At 42.6% G+C, this 14559-nt stretch overlaps 1 protein-coding gene across 2 annotated transcripts in view; it reads right to left on the bottom strand.

Annotated features, from left to right (window-relative positions):
• dph6 (diphthamine biosynthesis 6) overlaps positions 1-12148 on the bottom strand; it is a 57025-nt gene extending 44877 nt beyond the window's left edge. The window contains exons 1-3 of one of the 2 annotated variants that reach the window (XM_069707168.1): positions 11998-12148; positions 11645-11736; positions 10441-10625 (exon numbers count right to left, since the gene is read on the bottom strand). In XM_069707168.1, coding sequence (XP_069563269.1) covers positions 10441-10625; positions 11645-11736; positions 11998-12020 — 300 coding nt within the window. In that variant the 5' untranslated portion in view covers positions 12021-12148. The other variant, XM_069707169.1, reaches the window with a different exon arrangement.
• Between the last annotated feature and the right edge of the window lie 2411 nt (positions 12149-14559).

The raw sequence follows: 14559 nt of genomic DNA, 5'->3' as shown, positions 1-14559 counted from the left end.
TTTTTTTCAACATTTAATGACCCTTGTTCATTAAAGGAAGCCTCACCTGATCCAGGACCCGAGGGCCTGCATTAACTCATGCCCAGAGCGGGACTAATTCTGGCATGGCATTGTGCAACAGTGCAACCCCCCAGCAGCTCCGTCACAGGCAGACTAAACAAAGGCCCGGCCTGGCCTCCCCTGTCCTCTGCGGCAGGCAGAAAAAAGCTATTAATGAGGATCTATGGCCCAGAGCAATGGAAGTCCTTAGTCCCCCCAGTCATGTCCATCAGGGTACTTAGCCCCATGCAGTCATTAACTTCTGTTACTAATTGTCAAATTCATTAAACTAATCCTTCCCCCACATCCGGATGTCTCCCGTGGAAATGGATGGAGAGGGCTGAGTTATTAAGATGTCAGCTGTGGAGAAGATTAAGGCCAGCAGACATGCTCCACAAAGAAACGATACGGCCATTAAACTCTATATCAAGGTAGTGTGCGTGATATACTTTGTAATTATATATACATTCATCTTAGTAAGGGAGTAAAAGACTGCTTCAAATGTATTCACAGTCACAGACATGCCTTCAGTCAAGATATGTATCTGCCCCAAAGACAAGAACATCATACAGCCAAGAATTCAACTTGAGAATGCGGCTGTTTTATCAGAGCTCTGCTTTAAAGGTTCTTACCCATGCCACGTATTCAGTCAGGGTAATATTCAACAGTCAGAGCCATTAGCAGCAACCAAGGCAATTAGAAAGCTATAAAATATTAAAAATTCAATATTCATATTCATATGGAACACATCAGAACCCTCATTAACTCTCTCTCAATGGCTGTCACAATGAGGTCTTAATTATACACCCTAACAATACAAAGCTCCATTTTGTGAAATGGTAGATATCCAAAATGCCCGCTTCAGTCTGTTCTGACAACTACGAGTCCAGAGCCGGCAGATCTTAACCATTACACACACAACACCGCACAGTTCCATCACAAAAATCCCTTTTTTATCAAGTCCAAAGTTGTTGACATGCACGCTGCATTAAATTACTGCCTCCTGTAGGTAGCGTGTTTGGCTGTGATCGCGCCGAGGTGGGGAAGAGGACAAGGTGGGGAAATTAATTAAAGTGGTTTGAATGACAGTTTGCTCAAGGGCACCGGGGCACCGGGGCACCGTCACGTACTCTCCATTGCAGCAATCACATTGTCACATCGTCACCGTGTCTGACCCCCGCGAGCCTGCGATCCCGTCCCCCCTCTTCAAGATTCCCTCTCTTCTCCATCTCTCCTCCTGGATCCATCAAGTAAGTGAGTGGATGCGACACGGTTTTAATGTTCTCCGCATTAGATCAGCTCTGGGCCTGTTGTAATGTAATGGGATTGTTCTCTCCAGTACATGGTGGAAACACAGGTGGGGTGGGGTGGGGTGTGGGGGGGTGGACCTTGTTGTAGCAGCTCGGGTAGATGTGGTACAGGGGATAGGGCCTGTTGGGGTCAAGCGATTGTGTTTAATGTAATGCGGACGTAGACCCGGGGCGTGTTGGGCTGTTCTGACAACACAGACATGCCAAACTGACAGGAAGTAAGTGAACTTAGTAGGAGGACACGCTGCTTATTTGTTGTAAATCAGCTTCCTCATTATCATTCTGTATAGGCAGTTTTACTCCAAGGTGACTCCCAGAGTTGGTAAAGGAGTGATAGGATGTGGAGAGGTGTGCACAAGGTACAGGATATAGTTTGGTCAAATGAAACATTAAGTTACACACGGTATTTACTAAATGTATTCTGCTTATACAGCATATATCGCAGCTAAAGCCTTCGGTATTGTGTCTGATTCATCAAAACAAAGCTACAAGTGGACAAGCAGGCTTAACGAATGTCTTTGTAAAACAAACATCAGCCAAAGTATTGTCCTAAAAGGCTTTTAGAGACATTCCCTCTGGTAAATTGGTAGGGTTGTGTGTTTGAAGCAGCTGCTGAAAGACGCGGCTCTTCCTTTGTGCTTGTGGACGTGGCTGGCGAGATGACTCAACACGTGTCAGTCCTCAACCATACAGAGTGGTGGAATAAGAAAAACAAAATTCTCCCAAAGCCAGCTGCCTCATAAACCCAAATGCCCCTGACTGGTTCCTGAGATGATGCAGGTCCGAGTTACAAGAAGGGGAGAGAGGAAGGAGACGAGGGGAGAGTATTATCCTCCGCTGAGGCCACGGTGCAGGTGTGACCAGCCAACACAGGATATGACATGAGACATTGACTCTTCAACGCGATGAGTGAAGGACGCTTATCGACCCACAGAAAAGTGACGAGTGACAGGCCAGTGTGCTCCGATTAGTGTTCAGAGAAGAATGAAAAAGAAGCTGCAGATTTTATCCACGGAGGTACTACTGCAGATTTTCATGACTGAGCTGTTATTTGTACAGTTTGCTAGCCTGAAGTTTACACACACGCACGCACGCACACACACACACACACACACACACACACACACACACACACACACACACACACACACACACACACACACACACACACACACACACACACACACACACACACACACACACACACACACACACACACACACACTTACTTTAGTCCCGGATAGTGATTCATTTACAATGACAGAGCTGTTTTCAGCAATAGAGCCTGAGCATAAATATGCCATGCTGCACAGCTGGAAAATGTAGAAATTCATCAGGGTTAAAAAGTAGCAAGATTAACGTTTCACGAGTTTCCTCTCAGATATATATGGTTACGTAAACACAGGCCCAGCCAGTCGTCAGACAGGGAGGCAGAGGGCCTTAGCCAAAGCAAGCACAAAGCCCTGGTTTCAGAAGGCCAAGGACAAGGAGGCTTTCCATATCAGCACACATGGAAAACTACATGTAGAGGAAGCAGCAGAGACATTAGGTTGTTTATCGATGTGCTGTATGACCATGAATAATCAGTATTCAAGCAAACAAGTTTATTCATTTATTATTGATTCTTAAAAATGCAATATTTTAATGTTTTTTCCACAATATTGAAAGTGTTTCTGTCTACCTTTACTTTCAGTCGATCAACGGTTTCTGGATGTTCAAGAAATCCTGTAACTTCCTCCACATAGTCAAGGTCTCGCCTCTCACCATTAAAAAAGGAGAACATGTTCCAACAAATAAGCATCAGCAATAGTTTTCTGTAGGGCATAAAACAAAGTCATAATCCCATCTCTGTCATAGCGACGTTCCCACTTGGCCGAGGGGAGTGTTTGAGCATCTCAGACAGGAAGTTGCTTCCAGAAAAGCGAGAGGGACGGAATCAAAGAGCAAGTTTTCGAGTCACAGAGAGGTAAACTATGTCAGTTGCTTTTCATGGTCCAGAACAAGCACCTAGTCCACAGGGTCAGTTGATGTCTATATATACACATGGTCACACACACACACACACACACACACACACACACACACACACACACACACACACACACACACACACACACACACACACACACACACACACACACACACACACACACACACACACTCACTGACACTCACACTCCAAAATGTAAATGTTTTTCTGGTGAGGTCAGGTTCCAGGCTCTTGGCATCCTGGTAACTCCTGTCCTCCATCCTCCAACAGACATCATATCCCCCCACACAAAAACACACACACACACACACACACACACACACACACACACACACACACACACACACACACACACACACACACACACACACACACACACACACACACACACACACACACACTCCCCAGAGAGAGACTGGAGAGAAATATAGCAGTGATGCTGGTTTAACCCACTCTCCAGACTCCAGACAGTGTTTTTCTACGGCTGGTTATGACTTTAGCTGCGGGAGGTGATGGGGCCTGCCACAAATATTTCTTGAGGGGAATGGTTCACAAAACAAAACATAAAAGCCCTCTTAATTTTTGAGTAGATGAATGGCAGAGAGTTGAAAGACTTAACACTACTCCTTAGCTGCTTGTTCTCCGGCAGACAGGATTGGGTCTGACTAGCTGTTGATACCGGTGAGTTTTAAAAGGTTTTATTACACGTCCAATCTCCTTCCTTACTTCTGTCTTTTTCTAAATTCTTCATGCTTTTTGAAGGCTGGAGAGCAATACTTTGTAGGTAATGTATGCACGTATGTATGTAATTCGAACATATTTTGCAGATAAAGCTGAAAGAAGAGAAGAAAGCATTGAGGCTGGAATAGATCTAAGATGATCAAATGTAGCAGTTGTTAGCAGCAGACATCCAAAAGCATTTTGAAGGAAACATGCCAAACCACACACAATGAAAGAAAGGATTTTTTTTTTTTTTAAAACCTAATTTGTTTAGCCAGGACTAAAAAATTATCACAGATTTCCCTTAATTTTAAAATAAACAGTCAAACAAACCAGCGAAATTACAGCAATACCATAATGGTGTGTTTACTTCAGAACATATTAGCCAATCGCTCAAACACAAAGAACCTCCAGATGCATCTACAATTCATCAAACTAAAACCAGGAAAAACGACCACAAACGCACAAGTTCTTCACTGGCACGATGCTCAACCAGGCAGTTTGTTGAGGTTCATGCCCTTGGCAAGGCGAGATAAGGCTATCAGCTTCCATCATCGCTAAACAAGATTGAGCAAAGTACATTAAGCAGAAAAATACAAACAAATTACAAAGGCTCGGGGCTCAACTCTTTATCTAATGTTTGTGGGGACTGCTAGCGTCAGTTGGTGGGAAATGGGCCTGCGTCTAATAGATCCTGTCCCACCACTTCCACACGGCCAGCGAACAATGCACAGTGCCATTATCTCAGCGCTAATGCTATCCTTCCTCATGTGCAAAACAAGCCTGCAATCTCAACCCCGCTGCCGCCGCGTCGACCAATATAAATACAAGCATCTCAGACCTGAGGAAAAGATAACAATGGCTATCACAAAGGGAGGCAGCACAGAGAGACAGCTGTTTGAAGGCAGCTGTCATGCTGTGATATATCCTTAAGTGAGGCACGTTTAACTTTGCTGAAATGTCATAAAACAAACTTTCCACAGAGTGATTATCCGTTGCCCTTAGACTGCTTGTAAGCTACTTCCAATAACACCATTTAGAGGTCTCCGTGCACCACAAACCAGCTACAAGCTTGCATTAGCTTTGTTATTGATCTGATCTCCTAAACCCTCGCTGTGACCCCAGAGGTCATGATTTATGTATTAAGCAGCTTTTTAAAGAAATCCATTTTCTGTTGAGCCCCCGATGTACGTCTAATGCGGCACCATGCCGGTAATCAGAGAAGGGCTGCGTGTTTGATTTTGACCCACCTACCCCTCCTTCCATAGTTCACACCCTCCTCAACATCTTGTCTCACAACACCTCAACTGCTTAATCAATACTACAGAGCTCCTGGTTCAACTGGAGATTCCTCCGCCTGCCTGCCAGCCAGCCAGCCAGCCTGTCGGCCAGCCAACCCTCCTCCGCCTCTTCCTCCTCTTCTTCCTCTCTGCTCCTTTCTTTCTCCTCTCCCTTGGTCCTTCTCCCTTCTTTCCTCAGCAGGATACGCCTCCATCAGGGCACTCGCAACAAGGCTGTGCCAGGCTTCTGAAGGGTCCGGATGAAAGTGCGACGACAATACAATGGAGACAAAGATGCCAGTAGAAGAAAGAAAGAGGGAGTGAGGGAGGGGGAGGAATGAAAAAGACTGTTTGGACTTGTGGACAGACTGCCTCTGCGATCTCAGAGGGCCCCAGTCTTGTCTGCTGATGTCGATAATGGAGCGGCGGTAGTGGCTGAGGATGAGGGGGGAGTGTGTGTGTGTGTTATAAAGGTCAGGAGAAACGGGGAATGGGGGGTAAAGAGTGTGTGTGAGTTGAAGAGAAAGATTATCTCACTAAACACAAGGTGTTTTAACACACACCAGTGGAAGGCAACGTTTCATCTACAAAGGCCTCAAAGGTCTCGGTGTGAATCTCCAGGACTTTTCTCTGGAAAAGAAATCACTGACTTCTTTAAAAAAAAAAAAAAAAAAGGGACAAATTTGGTTGTCAACTGACCTCAGACATCATTTCTCAAAAAAAAAAAAAAAAACTTACAAAAAACCCACATAGTTTCTGAAAAGTCAAATGCATTACAGGATAGTGAATTAGATTTGAAAGTAACATTTCCATCGTTCTCAAAGCTGGGTCTTAGTGTGACAGAGATGTTACAGCGCTGCTAATTAGAGCTGGCAGAATAGAACATGTGCATAGATATCATCTATTGTTCCTCATCACTCTAATGAGCTCAAATGTCTTTGTCTTTATTCATCAGCTCAAAGGTTGTAGAGTTCTGCATTAGTCTTTCTTTCTTTCTTTTTATGTTATCTATTACTACATCAAGCGATTGAAGCTACAACTGCACCCTTCCAAAACTCACTGCCATGTAAGTTTTGCAGCATTGTAAAATATAAATGTTTCAGGAAAACGGAATTCATAACTAATAATTCATAACATCGACTACAATTAGTTTGCAGCTGAGTGAATGAAAAGAGTGCACATGGATGAGCGGAGTGAGAGCGCTTTCTGTCTCCCCCGGAGTGCTGAAGGAGAGGCAGAGGTGTGCGAGGAGAACAGAGCTAGACCTGTTATCGTGTAACAGAGGCCCCGGTTTGACCTGACCTTGAACACACAAGCGTGCATGCGTGTGCGCACGCGCACACACACACACACACACACACACACACATACACAAGCAGGGTCACGGGGCATAAAGAGCCACTGTGTCAGGTCACAGAGCACAGAGGGAAGGATAAAGGACTTGAGGGATGTGATATGACTAATATGAGGGGTTTTGCGGGCCTTTGGGGGGACTGGCGTTACAGCCGGGGGTGACTGACACTGTTGATCTGTATCACACATCAGAGCGGATCACAGCAGAGCAGAGCAGAGCAGATCGACCACACAATGCAGTATGGACACACTACCTAGAAAATCTAATTTCAAAAGTCGAAACAAACAAGGACATGAAGGAAGAGTATTTCAAATCTAAACCACAAATGATCTTTTGCAGTTATTTATCCTTTAGGTAATGCTGGCATTTTAGCTTTAAAGCCAGGCAGAGGACACAAAGATTTCAGGTGTTCTATGAAAATATAGCCTTAAGCTGAAGATGTGCCCAGTCAAAACTGTTATTTCTCCCCCTCAAAGAGCGGGTTCAAAGATCAGCACCTAGCAGGATGGGACAGGGGACGGTGTGTCTTGCATGTCTATCAGGTTACACACTTCAAAGGAACACTGCCATACACAGCCAGCGATGAGAGCAAAGGGGCCAAGGATAGGGCCACATTGTCACTCTGCCATTATGACGGCTGCCAGGGAATGGATAGCTCATTTTTTTTCTATCATAATTGGGCCTTTTTCCCCCCTCTATCAACAATGGTTCTGAAGAATATGATCTCCTCCTTTGAATCTTTTCAATGGCTCCAAACATTCTCGGAGGCCAAAGTGTGTGAGCATGTTTGGTTTGTCAGCCAACGGGAATGATCCATAGATGGCACTGTTGGCTCATGCTTAGAGTGTGTTAGCAGCACTGCAAAAAGGAGGAGGAAGGAATATCCACTTAAAACTCATCAACTTTGGATCTGAGTAAAAAAAAAAAAAAAGCTTTCATGTATGCTCAAGTGTCATTTGCCAAATATAATCTTGTAACTTCTAATTAATTCAAACTGGTAGAAAGAATCTTTCAAAACATCACACTTTCTAAACAGAGCACATTTTTTCAGGCTAAAACTGTTCTTTTCCAGCAATAGTGATTTAACAGCTCATTATCAAAAGAATTTATTTTTTTCCCTCTCTTCCTCCCCCCCTCCCTCTATCATTTCCTTCACTAATCAACAACACCAGAAACTTTATGATGAAAAAAGAAAACGTGCTTATTTTTTAGAAATATATTTAACTGCACTGAAATTGACTGAATACGAATAATCTGACTTTTCAAGACGTTTTTTTATAAAGTGTGACAAAATGGAGTAAGTTTCTAAATTCAGGGAGTTATATAATTTACCTGAGTTTACTGCCATACGTAATGTGGAACAAAATGACAAGTTAGTTAACCTATCGATTCGTGAGGATGCAAAAAAAGAACGGTAAGTTGAAATCCGAGATAAAAAGCTGTATTCTTATGGTTGCCGTCACTCAGTGGGCAAGAGAGGAAGCCTGTTGTTTATGGTGCAGGTCTGCTGATGACGGTAAACGGGGTAAACGGGGAGACGACTGGAGGTCTGCTAGCCTCCAAGAGCCCCACGGGAGTCCCACTGCCCTGATCTATGGCCTTCCTGACTGGTGAGGTCAGACCAGAGAAGCCCTGGAAATGGGAAATTAGCAGCCTTTTGCAATTAGAGCCCTGACCACAGGCAGTGGTGGTATATTGCATCACATACCACAGAGATGTCCACTATTTGGACTTGCGAATGCTCACAAGAGGCCAAAAAAACAAGCGTGCCCACAAGAAAGCACGACATCAAGAGCTTTGTCGTGTAGCTGCATGTGCAAAGCCACCGATTTGTACATAAGACGGCAAAGAAAGTCAGGCAGAGGGCGCGAAATGCCCCGAGGCAGGCTGACTTGCCCCTCGCCACCGAGGCGGTGTGTGGACATGCAGGGGCCCTGGAGCAGTCCTGAGCTCCAGATGAACATGTCTACACACGGACCTACAGGAAGAGCGGTGCATACCCCCCCCCCCCCCCCTCTCATTTACACCACATCAAGCCACCTCCGATCTCAACAACAAACTCCAATCCCCCATCCCAGGAGGAGCGGGGAAATCGTGACGCTTCCAGCTAAAGTAAGAAGCTGTGTGGTGGTGCAGGGGGAGAACGTGCTACACAGGATCAATCCAACACCCTGTTTGCGTTGACAGCAGGGAGAGGTTTTGCTGCTGTTGAAGTGTGTGTCCAGGTAGCTTCCTCATGGCTGCAGGCGGTCAGGTAGGCAGGCAGCGCCAGCGGTGTGTAAACGCACGCGCACTTTTCTCAAACCTGTCAGTCAGCCACCCCGCGCCACACTGGACCACCGAGGTCTCATACATAATTTGGCATCAAATGAATATTTTCTCAGCGTCCTGGCAAAAGTGATATTTGATGAAATATTAATTTGGTGTTTAATTTTTGCATCTGATCTTCTGTCAGGTGAGATAAAAAAAAAAAGAAGGGAGTTTTTCCTGTGAAGCCATTGTTCAAGGGCACCTCTCTCCAACTTTGCACATGAAACTTTGATTAACTGATGGAACAGGCACACTATTTATCCAGAGTAAGATAAAAAGAAAAGTCGCTCCCCTTTGAAAGTGAAATTAAGACACTTTACAATAGGTGCTACGAAGTGTTAGTGTGCAGTAGGTCAGCTGGAGCCAGACAAGCAGGGTCTCTTTGAGCCAGTATGATGGGCTAACAAGTGACTGAATCCACAGAGAGAGACTTGTAAAACATCTCAATAGTGTGACATGTCATGAACCTTCGATAAGATGACAAATTTAATACTGTGGTGCTTTAGGAGCTTCTTTACCAACATGTATATTTGTGTAAATGTAGGTTTGTATGCACGTGAATGTCTGTCGTCTATCTTACTTTATGTGCTGTATTTCTTGACATGCATGGATATACATAAATATAATTGTTTATCAAAATTATACATAAAATATCGGCTTTTTTAAATATATGTATGATGACCAATAACAGTAAATGTGTGTCGCTCCTAAGTGTAGTGATGTCATAGCAAAATGTGTCAGTTACATTAGTAGCATGTAACATCGCTGAAATAAGTGTTTTAGTAGATTAGGACACTAAAATCTTGTTTTAAAGTATCCTATTTAAACTCTCAATATGGCACTTTAAATAGTATATTGCATTTGTATTCATAACCTGCATGTGTTTCTTGTTGAAACTGAATTTTGCTGTGATACAACCTTATTGTACTCTACGTTCCCAAGACAAAACAGCAAAGAGTAACGTAGAGAAATGGTGGGTGAACAAACCTTTACTACCAGCGAGATGAAAAGACCAGGACATTTTTCTGAAGACGTTTACCACGTGAAGAATGGGGACAGCAGTGTGATGTCCATGCTGTTGTGCTTCTTTTGTGTGTATAAATAAAGTTAGTCAACTGTCTGCGATATAAAAAGTTGAGGTGAGCTCAAGAACACTTATTCTTCTGTAAATCATACTCCATAAAAAGCAGCTTGTCCTGGTTTGTATTTCTAATTTGATAAATGTTACAGATACCTACAGCACTGTGGGCCAGCATCCTTTAGTTTTTTGATGCTTTATAAAGCACCAGTGATGAAAGCCGATCAACTATGTAAATAAAATAAGAATTGGATTCTCTGAGTATTGAGGCCAGAGGACAGCGATTGTAGCCAAATGCTCTAAAAAACTGAAAAAAAAAAAAAGTGTTGTTTTTTTTTTTTTTTTACAGAGAGGCCTACCTTGACGTGGTACAGCAGCTGATACAGGTCCTCCACCTCGTCCCCCTCCGTCTCACTGTAGTTCCTGCTGGTGTCCAGGCTGGAGCCCTGGATGGTGCGTCTGTACAGAGGCAGGTCCATGGCGTCAGCATACAGCTCTATTGCCTGGTGGCCCACCGTCTGGTACATGTAGCTGTCCAACTCATCTGTGACATGAAGGAAAATGTGATACAGCCCGTGTCATCTGACAATGAAATCATTAAAATGATCTGGGATTACTTTTATTATTAATTGATTCGTTGTATATTCAAGATACGAAACAGCGAACAAAAGAAAATGTCCAATAAACCTCAGCCACTGCGAAAACTCCAGTGATAAAAGCCTCAAGAGTGTCATGCTTGCAAAGTTAAATGTTTCTAAAAAAAAAAACGTATTTAATTGTTTCACGCGTGTCACGTTTTGTAGGTTTCATTATGTTTGCATTAACGAGGCCTCCGACCAGTGACTGAAAGGTCCGGTCCCCCAGACGGGAGTAAATCTGGATGGGTAAAATGACGGGAGCAGCGCCGGGCCCCCTTTTGTCACACCGCCGAGATGCACTCGACAAAGGCCCTTAAACGCCAACAGCTCCAACGAAGCGGCTCAGCAGCCGGTGTAACCCCGAACCGCTGGGTCAGGATTGTCCGGGCAGCATCCAGGTGTGAATGTATTCAACTGCACGAGCATGAATTTTGGAGCGGTGTGACTCCTTCCATCAGGCAGACACGCCGTCTGAGAGAGAGTTTATTGTAAAAGACATGTCATCTCTAAAAAAAAAAACCCTCTAAAGTAGTCAAACGCTATCTAAGTGTTATTTTGAGATCTTTTAGCATATAAATGGGGGATACAATCAAATATAAAACTTTTTGTTTTTTGGAAACACAGTTCACAATGAATTTACATATTCTCAAATCCTGGAGATGCTGGAGGATCTCTTTAATATTTGTATTAGAAAAACACGCATTTTTTTTGTTATTTTTTTTGCATATTTCTGGATTTTAATTTTTTTTTAATTTTTTTTTTTTATACCCAACAGAAGTAGCGTGTCTTGCATACGTGTTTTGCGTGACATTCAACAAGCAGTTCTGCAGTAATTTGTTGATGCACATTTCCTTCCTTTTCCTGGTCCGCAGAAGTGCAGCTGGCTGGCCCGCAAAGCACAGCCTCCCCCTCCCCTCCCCTTCACCTGTGTGAGCGGGACGCAGGTTGGCCAGAGCTACGATCCGGTGCCCAGCAGCTGCGCACTGCATCATGTTGTAGCAGCTGTCTTTGCCCCCGCTGGAACACAAACAACATCGCAAACATGAGGCGCGGAGTCGTTGTAACGCAAAAAAACAACAACAACAACAACAACAAAAAGCGCGCAACGAATGCGGGAGACGCGCAGCGGCGCGCTCGTTTTTGGGAACGCGCGGGCCGCGGGGACGCCGCTCTCAGCGCGAGAGTCTCCGCGGCAGCTGCGACCGTCGGCGCTGTTGCTCGCGCGAAACACCGGCGACAAGGAGCTGCGAGACCGTTGAAGCAATGACGTGCGATTACCTTATCAACGCAACCACTTTCATCTTCTTATATTTTGATTAAAAAAATAAAAATAATAAATATGCAATGGCGCGAAAGGTAGTCGTTATAATGGTACGCAATGTGATAACGGCGATAAGCAACCGGTGAATGTATACAACTACATGTGGGAGCTATGCTTCCGGGTTGTTGAAGGACCCTTTTTGTCAATCAAGCTGTCCTCTTAAGTGCCTGATAGAAAACCCTTTTTTTTTTTTTTTTCTCTAACAAATTCAAATGCAAGTGTTGCTTAACGCCAAGGGCCATTATTAAAGCAGTATTAAAGCAGTATGTTAACAAATTATATATATTTATAATTTTTAAAAACATAAATCGGTTATGGACATACTATATAGGCTATATACATATATATACTATGGTATTGAATATATAATAGCTATATATAATTAAAGAAACAAAGTTGTGAAGGCAAAACAAATTTGACATTAAAATAAGTAACTAAATAATAATGCCAAAAAAATGATCTAAATTCAAATTAGCTATGAGTGAGATAATAAATGCAAATATTGATCATTCTAATTGACTCACACAACAGCACACACAAATTACTATGCAAGCAAACCCAGTTTCAAAAATGAAACACGTTTCACATGTTGAATGTGAAGGAAATGTAAAAACGTGCCATTGTGAGAGCATTTTATTCTCACTCACTTGCATGGGATGAATTTAAAAAAGGTTATGTTGGCATAGGCTATGTGAAATGATACATTTCACATGTGGAAAAAAATGTATTTCACATACACACTTTTACAAAAACTTACCATATTTGAAGCAAACTTTGAAAGCTGCATATTATACTCCAGCCAATGCATACAGTATTGTAACATAATGAAAGTGGATAGGCACTGCAGCTCTATTGACACACATCCTTTGCCTGGTGTGTCTCGAGAGAGAGGACCAAAAGTCCATGCACTGGTATTCACACACAGGTTGCTGCTTTTCCTCTGAGGGAGCCCTATTTTGCTCAGAGGAAAGCCTTTGATGCTCCTTTTGCTCTCTGTTGTTGTGCCAGAGCAGAATAATTGCACTGCTTTTGTGTGCTTCCCTCACCTTCTACCCCTAAGCAGGCCAAAGGCAACTGATTCTGTCTGAGAGTACAAAATTGAGATAGACGTCTCTTCATCCCATCGCTTTTAACTAGGTTCCCTTTTTTGTTTTTGTTTTGTTTCTGTTTTATTCATCCTGAATAAATGGCAAAATCTACAACCTGCAGATGAGCATTATTTGTGTCGTGGTACAGGCAGTACAGACTGAATACAGAGATCACCCTTTTAATGGATAAATGCGCTGGAATTACATCTGTGATATGGTATGATTGATTTTTTTTTTTTTTTTTTATTTATTTTTTTTATTCCCTAGTTTTAGACCAAAGTGGATAAATCAAATATGTACAATAATATTTCAACTCTGTACATTTAAATTTTTTCCTTGTCCTATATTTCATTATTCTTTCTTACTTCATTAAAAGTATTTATAGTTTATTTAAAACAGCTTTTTCTGTTTCTATTTAACATGGCTAAAATAAGAATAAATAAAAAAATCTCAAGTTACATTAAGTTTTATTCATTTTTCTTTTGAGATACAGTTTAATTGTAAAGGTAACAGTCATATTCATTGACATGAATATTGGAAATTACATTTGACAGGATGAGTGATATAGTTTCCAAAATGTTCCTTTGACGAGTGTGAAAAATGGCCTTGTCCTGCACACAGCAGGAAACTGGCTGTCCTTCAGTTTTGTAAACTCATTAATATATCACCTGTTTTCCAATTTTGTGGGTTATACTTTATATAGTTTCTCTGCCTCAGGTAATTTCCACCAAAGCCCAGGCCCATAAGATGTGACTAATGCAAATGTTGTCACTTATCAGTTTTAATTTATGTAGTATATTACCCAGACAAATAAAGAGGCGTGTTGCTCAAGTTTTATTTGTGGCGTCATTTTGCTGACGTAAAAGAACGTTTTATGTCCGTATTGTTGGGGCGATGGGGATAAAAAGTGTTGATGGATAGCCCAACTGAGACACAACCAATGGACGTGAATATGAGACGCATAAATATGAAAGGAAGGCAGCAGGAATCAAATGACACCCTTGGCCTTTTCTTAAAGGAACATGTGCATATGACAGGTGATTTACACAGACACACAAACAAATTTTTGTCGCACAAGGACACAAAAACTTTGGCTGTAATGAGAAACTAAGGCCTCAAATCACAAGACAATAAATTGAGTGTCAGAACAGGCCAGCCAAGGTTGCAGGCTGAGTGGCCAGAATACAAACACACATACACAATTGGAGTCCCTTCAACAAAATGACAAAGAAAGTATGTACACGCTGAGGAAAAAAAAAATCCAAAGAAAAAGGATAACATCTCGACAAGAAATAACCAAGTTGACAGACATTTTACAGAAAATTCTGCAGATTTACAGTTTATCTTTTGTGGCACATTAGGGGCACTTTTGTCAAGACACCTTGAATGTCATAAAATTCACTACAGAACACAAATTAGATTTGAATGTTG

The sequence above is a fragment of the Brachyistius frenatus genome, unplaced genomic scaffold (genome assembly GCF_029030835.1).
Source record: "Brachyistius frenatus isolate BFR_SWC_R1_liver_20210118 unplaced genomic scaffold, ASM2903083v1 Contig_67, whole genome shotgun sequence".
Taxonomy (NCBI): Eukaryota; Metazoa; Chordata; class Actinopteri; family Embiotocidae; genus Brachyistius; species Brachyistius frenatus.
This window is presented reverse-complemented; position numbering and strand designations above follow the sequence as displayed.